General features: G+C 47.5%; 1 protein-coding gene across 4 annotated transcripts in view; it reads right to left on the minus strand.

Moving 5' to 3' along the window:
* LOC126987542 (uncharacterized) overlaps positions 1–13,370 on the minus strand; it is a 139,815-nt gene that overhangs the window by 8,970 nt on the left and 117,475 nt on the right. For 2 of the 4 annotated variants that reach the window (XM_050844584.1, XM_050844585.1), the window contains exon 1: positions 4,747–4,909. The exons of 1 other annotated variant lie outside the window; for it this stretch is intronic. In XM_050844584.1, coding sequence (XP_050700541.1) covers positions 4,747–4,749 — 3 coding nt within the window. In that variant the 5' untranslated portion in view covers positions 4,750–4,909. Of the gene's footprint in view, positions 1–4,746; positions 4,910–13,370 lie in introns of those variants that run through there. One more of the 4 variants, XM_050844586.1, reaches the window with a different exon arrangement.

The following is a 13,370-nucleotide window of genomic DNA, read 5'->3' on the forward strand; positions in this document are numbered from 1 at the left end:
CTCGTCTCCTAATTCCTGTCCTGTTGGTGACTAACTGAGGGAGTGCGAGGGCGGGAGAGGTTGTTAGCGAGGCTGTTCCGGTAGTTAACTGTTGTCTCGTCTCCTAATTCCTGTCCTGTTGGTGACTAACTGAGGGAGTGCGAGGGCGGGAGAGGTTGTTAGCGAGGCTGTTCCGGTAGTTAACTGTTGTCTCGTCTCCTAATTCCTGTCCTGTTGGTGACTAACTGAGGGGGTGCAAGGGCGGGAGAGGTTGTTAGAGGCTGTTGGTAGTTAACTGTTGTCTCGTCTCCTAATTCCTGTCCTGTTGGTGACTAACTGAGGGAGTGCGAGGGCGGGAGAGGTTGTTAGCGAGGCTGTTCCGGTAGTTAACTGTTGTCTCGTCTCCTAATTCCTGTCCTGTTGGTGACTAACTGAGGGAGTGCAAGGGAGAGGTTCTTGGCGAGGCTGTTCCGGTAGTTAACTGTTGCCTCGTCTCCTAATTCCTGTCTTGCTGGTGACTAACTGAGGGGGAGCAAGGGCGGCAGAGGTTGTTGGCGAGGCTGTTCCGGTAGTTAACTGTTGTCTCGTCTCCTAATTCCTGTCCTGTTGGTGACTAACTGAGGGGGTGCAAGGGCGGGAGAGGTTGTTAGCGAGGCTGTTGCGGTAGTTAACTGTTGTCTCGTCTCCTAATTCCTGTCCTGTTGGTGACTGGCTGAGGGAGTGCAAGGGCGGGAGAGGTTGTTAGCGAGGCTGTTCCGGTAGTTAACTGTTGCCTCGTCTCCTAATTCCTGTCCTGTTGGTGACTGGCTGAGGGGGTGCAAGGGCGGGAGAGGTTCTTGGCAAGGCCGTTCCGCTAGTTAACTGTTGTCTCGTCTCCTTATTCCTGTCCTGATGATGGCTAGCTGAAGGGACGCGACGGGTATGGACGGGGAACAAGGCAAAAAGATGATAGCTAAAAGGACAGACATGTTTGGTACCTTTGGAATGTGTGTGTGTGTGTGTGTGTGTGTGTGTGTGTGTGTGTGTGTGTGTGTGTGTGTGTGTAAAAGTGATTTTTTTCAGGTACACATCATCTCTGACCACACACACACACACACGAGAGAACGCATAATAAATAAACCTTAAGATATATAACAGACCTTTGATCGTGATGAAGCAAAATGAACCAGTAAAAAGAAAGAAAAAGGAAAAAAAGGAGTAAATAAAAGTAAAAAACAAATAAAAGGTAAAAGAAATCATAAAAAGGAAACAGTTAAACAAATTGAGTAAAGCGAAAAAAAAAAGGGAAGAACTGTAGAAAAAAAAGTTAAAAAGCGGAAAAATAAATAAAAAAAGTAAAGTAAAGAAAACAAAGATAAAATTGTAAAAAAAAAAAAATCCATAATGAACCCACTGGAGGGGGGGCGGGGGGGAGGTGGAGGGGGAGGGGGGTGAGGAGGGGGTGAAATGCGTGGGCGTCCTAAAGTATAGAGTGCAGGCGGCCATGTTGTCAGTCAGCCGCCATGTTGGGGCTGACGTCACTCCCATTCAGACCACTGGCGGGGCTATCAAGGGGGGGGGGGGGGGAGAAGGTGCGGGGGGGCGGGGGAGATACAATGCCCATACAAATAATATATCCACAAAAATAGTATCATGTCCTTTTTGCTTCATCACAGAATTTCCTATAATCGAGGCGAGGAGGGGAGGTGGAGGAGGCCCGTTTCCCTAAATAGCCCTATCGCCCCCCCCCCCCTCCCCCGAAGGCCAAAAACGTGGATGGTTCTGAAGGATAGTTTGACGCCGACGAAGAAGGAAGGCATGAACTTGGATAATTCTGAAGGATAATTTGACGCCGACGAAGGAAGGCATGAACGTGGATAATTCTGAAGGATAGTTTGACGCCGACGAAGAAGAAAAGCCATGAACTTGGATAATTCTGAAGGATAGCTGGACGCCGACGAAGAAGGAAGGCATGAACGTGGATAATTCTGAAGGATAATTTGACGCTGACGAAGAAGGAAGGCATGAACGTGGATAATTCTGAAGGATAATTTGACGCTGACGAAGAAGGAAGGCATGAACGTGGATAATTCTGAAGGATAGTTTGACGCCGACGAAGAAGAAAGGCCATGAACGTGGATAATTCTGAAGGATAATTTGACGCCGACGAAGAAGAAAGGCCATGAACGTGGATAATTCTGAAGGATAGTTTGACGCCGACGAAGAAGAAAGGCCATGAACGTGGATAATTCTGAAGGATAATTTGACGCCGACGAAGAAGGAAGGCATGAACGTGGATAATTCTGAAGGATAGTTTGACGCCGACGAAGAAGGAAGGCATGAACTTGGATAATTCTGAAGGATAATTTGACGCCGACGAAGAAGGAAGGCATGAACGTGGATAATTCTGAAGGATAGTTTGACGCCGACGAAGAAGAAAGGCCATGAACGTGGATAATTCTGAAGGATAGTTTGACGCCGACGAAGAAGGAAGACATGAACGTGGATAATTCTGAAGGATAATTTGACGCCGACGAAGAAGGAAGGCATGAACTTGGATAATTCTGAAGGATAGTTTGACGCCGACGAAGAAGGAAGACATGAACGTGGATAATTCTGAAGGATAATTTGACGCCGACGAAGAAGGAAGGCATGAACGTGGATAATTCTGAAGGATAGTTTGACGCCGACGAAGAAGGAAGGCATGAACGTGGATAATTCTGAAGGATAGTTTGACGCCGACGAAGAAGGAAGACATGAACGTGGATAATTCTGAAGGATAATTTGACGCCGACGAAGAAGGAAGGCATGAACTTGGATAATTCTGAAGGATAATTTGACGCCGACGAAGAAGGAAGACATGAACGTGGATAATTCTGAAGGATAGTTTGACGCCGACGAAGAAGGAAGGCATGAACGTGGATAATTCTGAAGGATAATTTGACGCCGACGAAGAAGGAAGGCATGAACGTGGATAATTCTGAAGGATAGTTTGACGCCGACGAAGAAGGAAGGCATGAACGTGGATAATTCTGAAGGATAGTTTGACGCCGACGAAGAAGGAAGGCATGAACGTGGATAATTCTGAAGGATAATTTGACGCCGACGAAGAAGAAAGGCATGAACGTGGATAATTCTGAAGGATAATTTGACGCCGACGAAGAAGAAAGGCATGAACTTGGATAATTCTCGTCACTGTAGGGTAACTTTGCTCCCGACAACGGCAAAAAACATGGATAATTCTGGTTTGACGCCGACGAAGAAGAAAGGCATGAACGCGGATAATTCTCGACACTGGAGGATAATTTTGCTCCCGACAACGGCAAAAAGCGTGGATAATTCTGAAGGATAGTTTGACGCCGACGAAGAAAGAACAATGGACTTGGATAATTCTCGACACTGCAGGATAACTTCGACCCCGAAAAAGAACCGCAAGCATCGATAATTTACCTTCGTGACCAGAAAATGTTGTTCCCGCCGCTTGAAGGATTCGCTCAATAACAATCATATGACCAATCTCGTTTTGAATTTATGCGACGCACGAAAATATTATACTTCAGGTGGACGACAAACTGTGACACGCTGCGGGGCTTGTTGTGGCTCTTGGCTAGACACGACGAGAGGGTGAAGTGGAGGAGGAGGAGGAAAAGGAAAATTAGGAATCGTAGCAGAGGAGAAACAAGATAAGGAAATGAATAGAAGTGGAAGGAATAGTAGTAGTAGTAGTAGTAGTAGTAGTAATAGTAGTAGTAGTAGTAGTTACAATTTATGGACGATTTTCGCTTCACTTAAATCTGTCTTCGGTGACCGCGGACAAAACAAGACGCAGCCTTCTTTTGATCGTGCCAATTATTATATCGCGCGAGGCCTTCATATAGTGCATCCTCAGAGTGTTTACTAATGTTCTCTTTGCCTCAAGTAACCTCCTGGCCTGTCCTCGCGGTGAACAGAGGCAAAGCGTGAGTATTATTTGTCCCACGTCCGTCCCGCGAACCTTCCCCGGACGCGGCTACTCAAGTACTTTTCCGGGCCCTTGCCTCGTGTCACTTTCTGTTCGCCGTGAACCCGTCGAGCGGCGGCTGAGCGTGGCCGAGGCGGTGCAGGGTGAACCTCACTTTCCGCGCTGCCTCTCGCAAACCTCGCCGTCTTGTCAGCAATGAGCAATGCAGCAAAATTATGGTTGGTATTACGAGACACTTTCGCGGGATGAGTGTTTCTACAGGAAGGGTCACATTATCACCAGGGTCATAGAACTGCTCCTGGAAATGCCCACAGCTAATACGAAAGCCCTGTCAAATTAGTGTTCTTGGGCGATGAAATGTCTTATAATTCGACCCTATGAGTTTTGGAACAGGAGGTGGAGGCGGCGGCGGTGGAAATCATGCACATATAAAACTGTACCAACGTCAGTCTTTTTCCACGAGGACTGAACGAAAACAATCACAACAACGCCTTCGCTGTATGAACGGTTACTCGGCATTCAAGCTTTCATTGCCAGCTTGAACGGTCTCAGGCAGCGGGCGAGCTTTTTTCTTTCATCCCGACTCAACACAAGGGCTTAACAACGCTTTACGAACGCTTACTCGGCATTCAAGCTTTCATTGCCAGCTTGAAGTGTCTCAGGCAGCGGACGAGCTCTTTCTTCTCTCATCCCAAGAGCTCAACAACGCATTAAGAACGACTACTCATAATTCAAGCTTTCACTGCCAGCTTGAAATGTTTCAGACAGCGGGCGAGCTTTCTTCTCTCATCCCAAGACTCAACAACGCTTTACGAACGGCTACTCACCATTCTAGTGTTCGTTGCAAGCTTGAAGGGTCTCAGGCAGGCGGGAGGGGTTCGTGCGTAGCGAAGTGTTGATAAGGTAGCCTGGTGTAGGTTTGGAGGTGTCCGTGTACGTGTGTCCCTTCCAGCGGCACGAGAGGGAATGGTGGAGCCAGGGCCGCCCAGCTTCCTTTATATACCCTCGCCGCCTGTGACGTCACGCGCTCTATGACGACACTCCTGCTCTCGAGGCGGCCTGGCTTTACCCTCCGCCGCGCTCTCTTCAGAAAGAGCGAGACGGAGGCTTGCGCAAAACTGATAACGGATTATTACCAAGCGGGAAGTACGCGGCGAGGTGTGGAGGAGGAGGAGGAAGAGGAGGAGGAGGAGGAAGAGGAGGAGGAGAAGGAGAGGTGTGAAGTGGGAGGAGCTAAAAAAGACTAGATAAGAGTGGGAGGATCGCAGTGAAACATGGAAACATAGAAACATGAGATGACAGGCAACAGAAAGGCTATTGGCTCATTGCGAGGTTGCCTGCTGTAGAGCCGTGATGTGCCTGACAGTCACTTGGTGCATGCAGAGCAGTTCAAGGCATTTCGGTGCGTATTTTCAGTTCACTCCTGCTGTAACGAAGTGACGGTCGATGCAATTTTTGAAGGAGTTGGTGGTTTCTGTACTTACTACTTCAGCAGGGAGGTCTTTCCTATGGCGGTTAGACAGTTAGGAGGAGGAGGAGGAGGAAGAAAGAAGAAGGAAGAGGAAGAGGAAGAAGAAGAAGAGAAGGAGGCCGAGTCTAAAAGCCGATTTCACAGTCCAACACAGTGTCTTCGTAACAGCCCGAACCAAACTACAGAATCCCATACAATCCAAAATGGTGAGGTCTTCGATGCCACACTAAATACACAAGACTTTTCCTGTATAGTTTCATCAAATTTGTGAACTTAAATATAAACACCAGACACTGTACAAGGAAATTTCGAAGGCTCTGGTATTGGTTTGGGAGCTTACTAACCGATCATGGGGAACTTTGAAACTGGCCCAAAGTCGGGACACCCCCAATGCATAACAGGCTGTCCGTTCCCTTTCTTCTTTGGACTTCCCAGCAGCAGCATCGCGTTATCAGATCCACACTTGACTGACTGACTGACTGGCCGGCGCTGAGTCACGCTGAGCTATTAATAGGGAAGGTGAGACGCCGTTTTCTGGCCGCTGACGAAACACAAATACCGCCACCCATTACCACACAGATTACGCCGGCGGGCCACGGAGGTGAGATTAATCGGTACAGGAATTCGGACTATGCAAAGGTCGGTCTGTCTGTCTTGCATCAGCTCTGGCGTTTGGAAGATTCTGTTAGGTTGGAAAATGGAGGAGGAGGAGGAGGAGGAGGAGAGGAGGAGGAGGAGAAAAAGGAAGAGGAGAAGGAGGAAGAAAAAGAAGAGGAGGAAGAGAAAAAGAATAAGGGGAGGAAAATAAGTGGAGGAGATAGATGAGGTAGATGAGGGAAAAAAGTGGAGGAGGAGGAGGAGGAGATAAATGGGGAGATGGAGAAAGAGAAAAGGAGGGAGAGGAAGAGGAGAAGAGGGAAAAACAGGAAAAGAAGAGGGAAAAAAAGAAATGGAGGAGGAGGAGGAGGAGGAGGAGGAGGGCTTTCTTTGGTGACATGTTCCAAATACTTTCCAGATTACCTTGACCATCACACCCACCCACCCAGACACACACACACACACTCACTTAGTATTATATCAGAGGTGTGTGTGTGTGTGTGTGTGTGTGTGTGTGTGTGTGTGTGTGTGTGTGTGTGTGTGTGTGTGTGTGTGTGTGTGTGTGTGTGTGGTCGATAAACAGTCTATCTATCTATCTATCTATCTATTTATTTATGTATATTGTTCTTGTCCTCCAGAACTAAGTGTAAAAAAAAGTCGCATATTAATTTTTGCCTTTCAATCATTCTCCGCCGCCAGTCCGTTCACAGTGAAACTCAATTATAGAGAGTGACTGTTGGTAGCTTGTCCTCGCCGCCGCTGCTGTTGTGACTGGCTGGATGTAGACCGAAGATAGATAGATAGATAGATAGATAGATAGAGTCTGCCAATAACGCGTGGTATAAACAAAAAGTGGACGGGAGAGAGGCGACGAAGGTGGATAAGTGTAAAAAGAAAATGTAGATCGAAACAAACAATCAAAAGAAAGGAGAGAGAGAGAGAGAGAGAGAGAGAGAGAGAGAGAGAGAGAGAGAGAGAGAGAGAGAGAGAGAGAGAGAGAGAGAGAGAGAGAGAGAGAGAAAAGTGATAGAAGATTCGCGTGTTTGTAAGTGGTCTACGTTGAAGGTAGGTTCGAGAATGGCGGGAACAGATATCATAACAACACATTTTGAGACCCTACAGAGGCAGAACACAACCCCTGCCACCCCAACCCATACACTGCTGGGAGGACGAGAGACATGGGCGTGTGATGAGAGCGTGACTGCCCACCTCTCCCCGCCCCGCCCGAGGTATCACGCGCGGCCTCTCGGGAGCTCCACAGTCAGCGGGTGAAGAGAGGTGAAGCGCCGCCCTTCGTGATCACTCCCCGATACCTGTTGGCCGCGTGTCCGTCTCTCGGCCCGGCGGAACACTCGCGCCGTCGTCCCGTGCAGCCTGTCACGCCGCCGCCGCCACCAATACAAAACAAAAAAATTTACACAAAAAAAACTATATATTTTTTTACAGTAGAGTAGAGGAAGCAGCTCAGGGGCAAAAAAAAGAAAAAAAAGAAAGAAAAAGAAAAAATCCCGCTAAACATTGCCCCTGTAAAAAAGAGTTCAGAAGAGTGGCAGAAAGAGAGGTCAATTCCGGGAGGAGAGGCGTCTCGATACTCTCCTCTTATATGAGTTCAAGTCGTAGGCAGGACGACATACAGACGAAGGAAGATTGTTCCAGAGTTTGCCAGTGCAAGTGATGCAAGAATGAAGATGCTGGTTAACTCTTGCACAAGGGGTTTGGACAGTATAGGGATGAGCTAGAGTAGAAAGTCGATTGCGGGAGGGGGGGAGGCATGCAGTTAGCAAGTTCAGAAGAGCAGTCAGCATGAAAATATCGATAGAAGATAAACTGAGATGCAACATGGCGGCGAAATTAGAGAGGTAGAAGACTGTCAGTAGGAGGAGAGGAGTTGATGAGACGAAGAGCCTTAGATTCCACTCTGTCCAAGAGAGCTGTGTGAGTGGAGCCCCCCCACACGTGAGATGCATACTCCATACGAGGGCGGACAAGGCCCCTGTATATGGATAGCATCTGTGAGGGGTAAAAGAACTGGCGGAGACGGTACAGAACGCCCAACCTCGAGGAAGCTGATTAAGTCAGAGACGATATATGAAGTTTCCAGTTGAGATTTTAAGCAAAGGATAGATCGAGGATATTTAGTGAGGAAGGTGACAGCTGAGTGTTGTCGAAAAATAGGGGACAGGTGTTTGGAAGATTGTGTCGAGATGACAGGTGTAGAAATAGAGTTTTTGAGACGTTGAAGGACACTAAGTTATTTTTGCCCCAATCGGATATGATAGCAAGGTCTGAGGTCAAGCGTTCTGTGGCCTTCAGCCTGGAATTATCTACTTCCTGTTGGGAAGGTCTTCTATCAAAAGATGTCGAGCAGTGCAGAGTAGAGTCATCGGCGTAAAAGTGGACAGGACAGTTTGTTGTGGAAAGATCATCAATGAACAACAGGAAGAGAGTAGGAGCAAGGACAGAGCCCAGCGGACACCACTACTGATAGGTTTAGGGGAAGAACAGCGACCGCCTACCACAGCAGAGATAGAACGATCGGAAAGGAAACTGGACATGAAGGTACAGAGAGAGGGATAGAAACCGTGGGAGGGTAATTCGGAGCTTTCACTATAATAATTAAACTGAGAAAATCCATCAATTCGTTCTTAAGTCTAACAGTTCCCTTTTCGCAGCGTCATTTGAACGAGGAGAACCGAGTCGCAGAGTAAAAATGACACTCGCGCCGCCGACCCTTGCAACCCCCCACGCAGGCCAAACAAAAACACACGTAAAAAACTATAATGAAAGCAGATAAACGCAAAGCAAAATACTATCACTATTCGTTTTTAGTGTAACAGTTTCCTTCTAACAGCGTCATTTGAACGAGGAGAAGTGCGTCGCTTGCAACCTGCCACGCGCCACCAGAACCACCGCTTCCCCCTCTTCCTCCTGGCCCCGCTGTACGCCATTACCTTCACGGCCGAGCGGTTCGCCTCTCACTTTATGCCAAGGCCGAAGCTAAGCGGCTCACACGCTGCGCCGCGGCCAGGAAGACTACTCGGTTTTTTTTTTCATGATAAAGGAGAAAGACCGACGGGCAGGCCACAACAAAAACATATACAAAAAAGGCTTTAAAAACGGAACTTCCACTTAGATAGAATAAGAAAACACAAAATAAAACCCCATCAATTCGCTCTTTAGTATTACGGTTTCTCTTCAGCAGCATCAGATGAGCGCGTGTCCCTATATAAAGACATTCTCGGAAGCCCGGCCAGTTATGTGCGTTCCCGGGGGGCTTGGAGCGAGTCTGTGTCCCGGCCCGTCACGCGCTATTGTTTGGCTTGACGCAGCGGCCACGGCGGGCGGAGGGAGGAGGGGAAAGGTAAACAAGACAGCCAGCAGCCAAAAGTACCGCACCGCCGAGCTTGTGGAAATGAAGATAAAAGGAAGACAAGTGACGGAAACGAGGCAACTTATATTTCTCCTTCTCCCATATTACCAAAGACTCTCTAAGTCACCACCATGAGGGGAGTAAGATCTTAGATGCTTAGATACCCCGCACGCCTCCTCATGCCCTTAAAAATGTAGCGTCTCCTTTATTTCCAAACGACTACTTTAAAACAAGGACAGGGTGTCACTCGAGCTGAAAATACCAACTTAACAGCGGTGGGGAGAACTCTGATGTACTTAAACCTCTGCTCCGACGCCTCTCACGGCTGCTTCTGCCTTCAAAATATAATGGACGAGTTAAAAAGTAATCAATCAGGTTCTCGATATTCGTGTGGACTAAATCGGTCACTGGCAACACCCTCCGCGGCCTAAACCAACAGCCGCTTCAGGGTCCCGTATCGCACAACCTCGCCGCACGGAAGGGTTTGTAGCTATGTAGGAGGGCCATGATGCGAGGTGTTACTCTATTATTTTTTTCGAGGAGTCTTTGCAGTTGCCTCCTTTTTTTTAACCGTGGAAAGAGTTGTTGAGAGAGACTGGCTGGCTGACTCGTTGGGTATCTTTGTGCATTTGTTTTCTTATCTTGTGACGGTGAGTGAGTGAGTGAGTGAGTCGCGGTGCTCAGACGTGCTTTAGAGAGATATGGTACCCAATAACTCACTCACTCACTCATTCACCAATAGACCGGTACCTAGATATTCCCTGCCAAAAATTAGACTAACTGACTGACTCCCTTCCTCTCACTCACTCACTCACTCATTCCTACTCACTCACTCACTCACTCATTCACCAATAGACCGGTACCTAGATATTCCCTGCCAAAAATTAGACTGACTGACTTATTCCCTTCCTCTCACTCACTCACCATTCACTCATTCCTACTCACTCACTCACTCATTCATTCACCAATAGACCGGTACCTAGATATTCCCTGCCATAAATTACTGACTAACTGACTGATTCCCTTCCTCTCACTCACTCACTCACTCACTCCCATTCACTCATTCCTACTCACTCCCTCACTCACTCATTCACCAATAGACCGGTACCTTGATATTCCCTGCCATAAATTACTGACTAACTAACTGATTCCCTTCGTCACTCACTCTCACTCACACACTCACAGAATAAAGCCGTAGACATTTTCTTGCCACGAGTCACTCACCCATTCACTCGTTCACATATCCAAGTAGTACGTTCATTCCTGCCACATATCCCTCCCTCCCTCCCTACCTCAGTCGCACACCCACCCACAAAATGAACCACCAATATGATAAGTCTCTCCACGACCCATCTCTCTCTCCCTCTCCATCTCCATCTCCATCTCCATCTCCCTCTCCCTTTCCCTCTCCCTCTCCCTCTCTCTCCCTCCCCCTCAACCTTTCCCTCCGCCTCTCACACTCACTCACTCGCGCCCAGAATGGAGTCGTGTGATCCGGGCCTGTTTTCCCGCCGCCAAAAGGACACGACTAATGAGGCTCTTTGAGGGTCGGAGAGCGGGTTTGGCGTCTAATTTTTGGGTCCACGGCGGCGGAAACAGTCATACGTAACGCTGGGACTCCGAAAGCCGCCTCCGCCACGACGAGATGGATAAAAAGGCGAAGATGAGGAGCAGGCCGTGGGCGAGACGAGTAAAGTGACACTGGACTTGGCTGGAGGATGCAAGTTTAAGGTCCGGAGTGTATGGAGACGCAGGACTGGCTGGCGCAGGATTGGAACACGGTAGGAAACACAGGGAACATGGTGAAGGCCAGGACAGGTAAGGTGAGGGCAGGGCAGGGAACACATTGCAGGGGACATGGTGAAGGGTAGGACAGGGGAGGTGAGGGCAAGATAGACGCGGGGAAGAGCAGGGCAGGGAACACATTGCAGGGGACATGGTGAAGGGTAGGACAGACACGGGGCAGGGAAGGGCAGAGCAAGGCAAGGGGAGGGCAGGGCAGGGTAGGACAGATATGGAGCAGGACACAGCAGGGGAGGGCAGGGGAGAACAGACACGGGACAGGGCAGGATAGACACTGGGCAAGGCAAAGCAGGGCAGGGGAGGGCAGGACAGACACGGACAGGGTAGGACAGACACGGGGCAGGACACAGCAGAACAGGGCAGGGGAGGGGAGGACAGACACTGGACAAGGCAGAGCAGGGCAGAGGAGGGCGGAACAGACACTGGACAAGGCAGAGCAGGGCAGGGGAGGGCAGGATAGACACAAGGCAGGGCACGGCGGTAACAAAAACAGTCACAGAGGAAAATATTGACTTCACCGACGCCACATCACCAAAACGAAGCAGCAGCGCGTGGAGCTCCTCGTTAGATGAAGGCCAAGAAGGAACATGGTGCGCCTCCCCGTCCGTTAAAGTCTCTGTTGTTGGGGAGAGTTTTTAACCCGGTAGCTGCGGGGGTCATATTTCTTAGGTTAGGTTAGGTTAGGTGTTGGAGGGGCTGGATTGGACATTACGTTCCGCTGTTTGTATGGGGTAAAAGCTAGTTCGTGTGACTGTAGGAAGGATGGTGAAAAGGATAATGGGAGTGACTGTAACAAGGTTGGTAAATAAAATATGCTTGTGACTGTATGATGGGGAAAAGGATAATGCGTCTGACTGAAGTAAGGTTCGTAAATAAATATACAAGTCACTATATTAAAGGGATAAAAAAACACGTTAAAATCACCTTAAAACGAGAAATAAAAAGTAGAATTCATGTATACAAAGAAAAGTCATCTATGGAATTAAAAAACGAAAAATAAAAAGTAGAATTCATGTATACAAAGAAAAATCATCTATCGAATTAAAGAAAACTGCGTCTGAAATGTAAAACCCGCGACCCACGACTCCTCAACACCTTCAGAACCTCCTCAGAAAATAGCCCAAATTGAATGAGGGGAAAAAACCGCGACCTTAGAGGCGTCCCGGACTAGCGCACAGTGACGGTATTATCCAGAGTCACCGGGATATTGTCTCCACGTTGGATATCTCGGTTTCTCACCCTTAAGTATATGTATAAAACTATCGATGCTTTACGGTTTGAACACTAACTTTAATAGGATATCGTTAGTGAAATGGCTGACAGTTTTTTTGTTCCTGAAAGTGATTTAGTAGTAGAAGTAGTAGTAGTAGTAGTAGTAGTAGTAGTAGTAGTAGTACCACATTTTGTCGTTTTGTACACTTGAAAGTCTTATCTGCGGTGTTGTGGGGAATCCCGAGTTTTCTTCCTCTCTCTCACACACACACGCACACACGCACACGAACGGACGTAATCTCTCTCTCTCTCTCTCTCTCTCTCTCTCTCTCTCTCTCTCTCTCTCTCTCTCACACACACACACACACACACACACACACACACACACACACACACACACACACACACACACACACACACACACACACAGTCTCACGGAAAAAAATAACAAGAAACACACACACACACACACACACACACACACACACACACACACACACACACACACACACACACACACACACACACACGCACACACACAAGAAAAAACAGTAGTAGTTGTAGTAGTAGTAGTAGTAGTAGTAGTAGTAGTAGTAGTAGTAGTAGTAGTAGTAGTAGTATCCCTTATTTGATTATTTATATACTTATCTATCTATGTATCTATGTGTCAGTTTATCTATTAATTTATCTATCACAATATCTACGTATATCATAATTTATCTGTGTACTAACCAATCTCTCTTAATCAATCTATCTATTTCTCAGTCAATCTATTTAGATGTATTTATCTAACAAAATCTACCTACTTATCTATCTATCTATTTATCTATCTATCTATCTATCTATCTATCTATCTATCTCTATCAGTCTATTTAGCACTTCCTATCAACCAATACATCTTTCAAATCCACTACCTATCTATCTATTTATCTATCTATCTATCATCCTCTTTATCTATTTACGCACACACAAGGTAATTTATCCATCACTCCTTCTAT

This window comes from Eriocheir sinensis, chromosome 65 (assembly GCF_024679095.1).
Source record: "Eriocheir sinensis breed Jianghai 21 chromosome 65, ASM2467909v1, whole genome shotgun sequence".
Taxonomy (NCBI): domain Eukaryota; kingdom Metazoa; phylum Arthropoda; class Malacostraca; order Decapoda; family Varunidae; genus Eriocheir; species Eriocheir sinensis.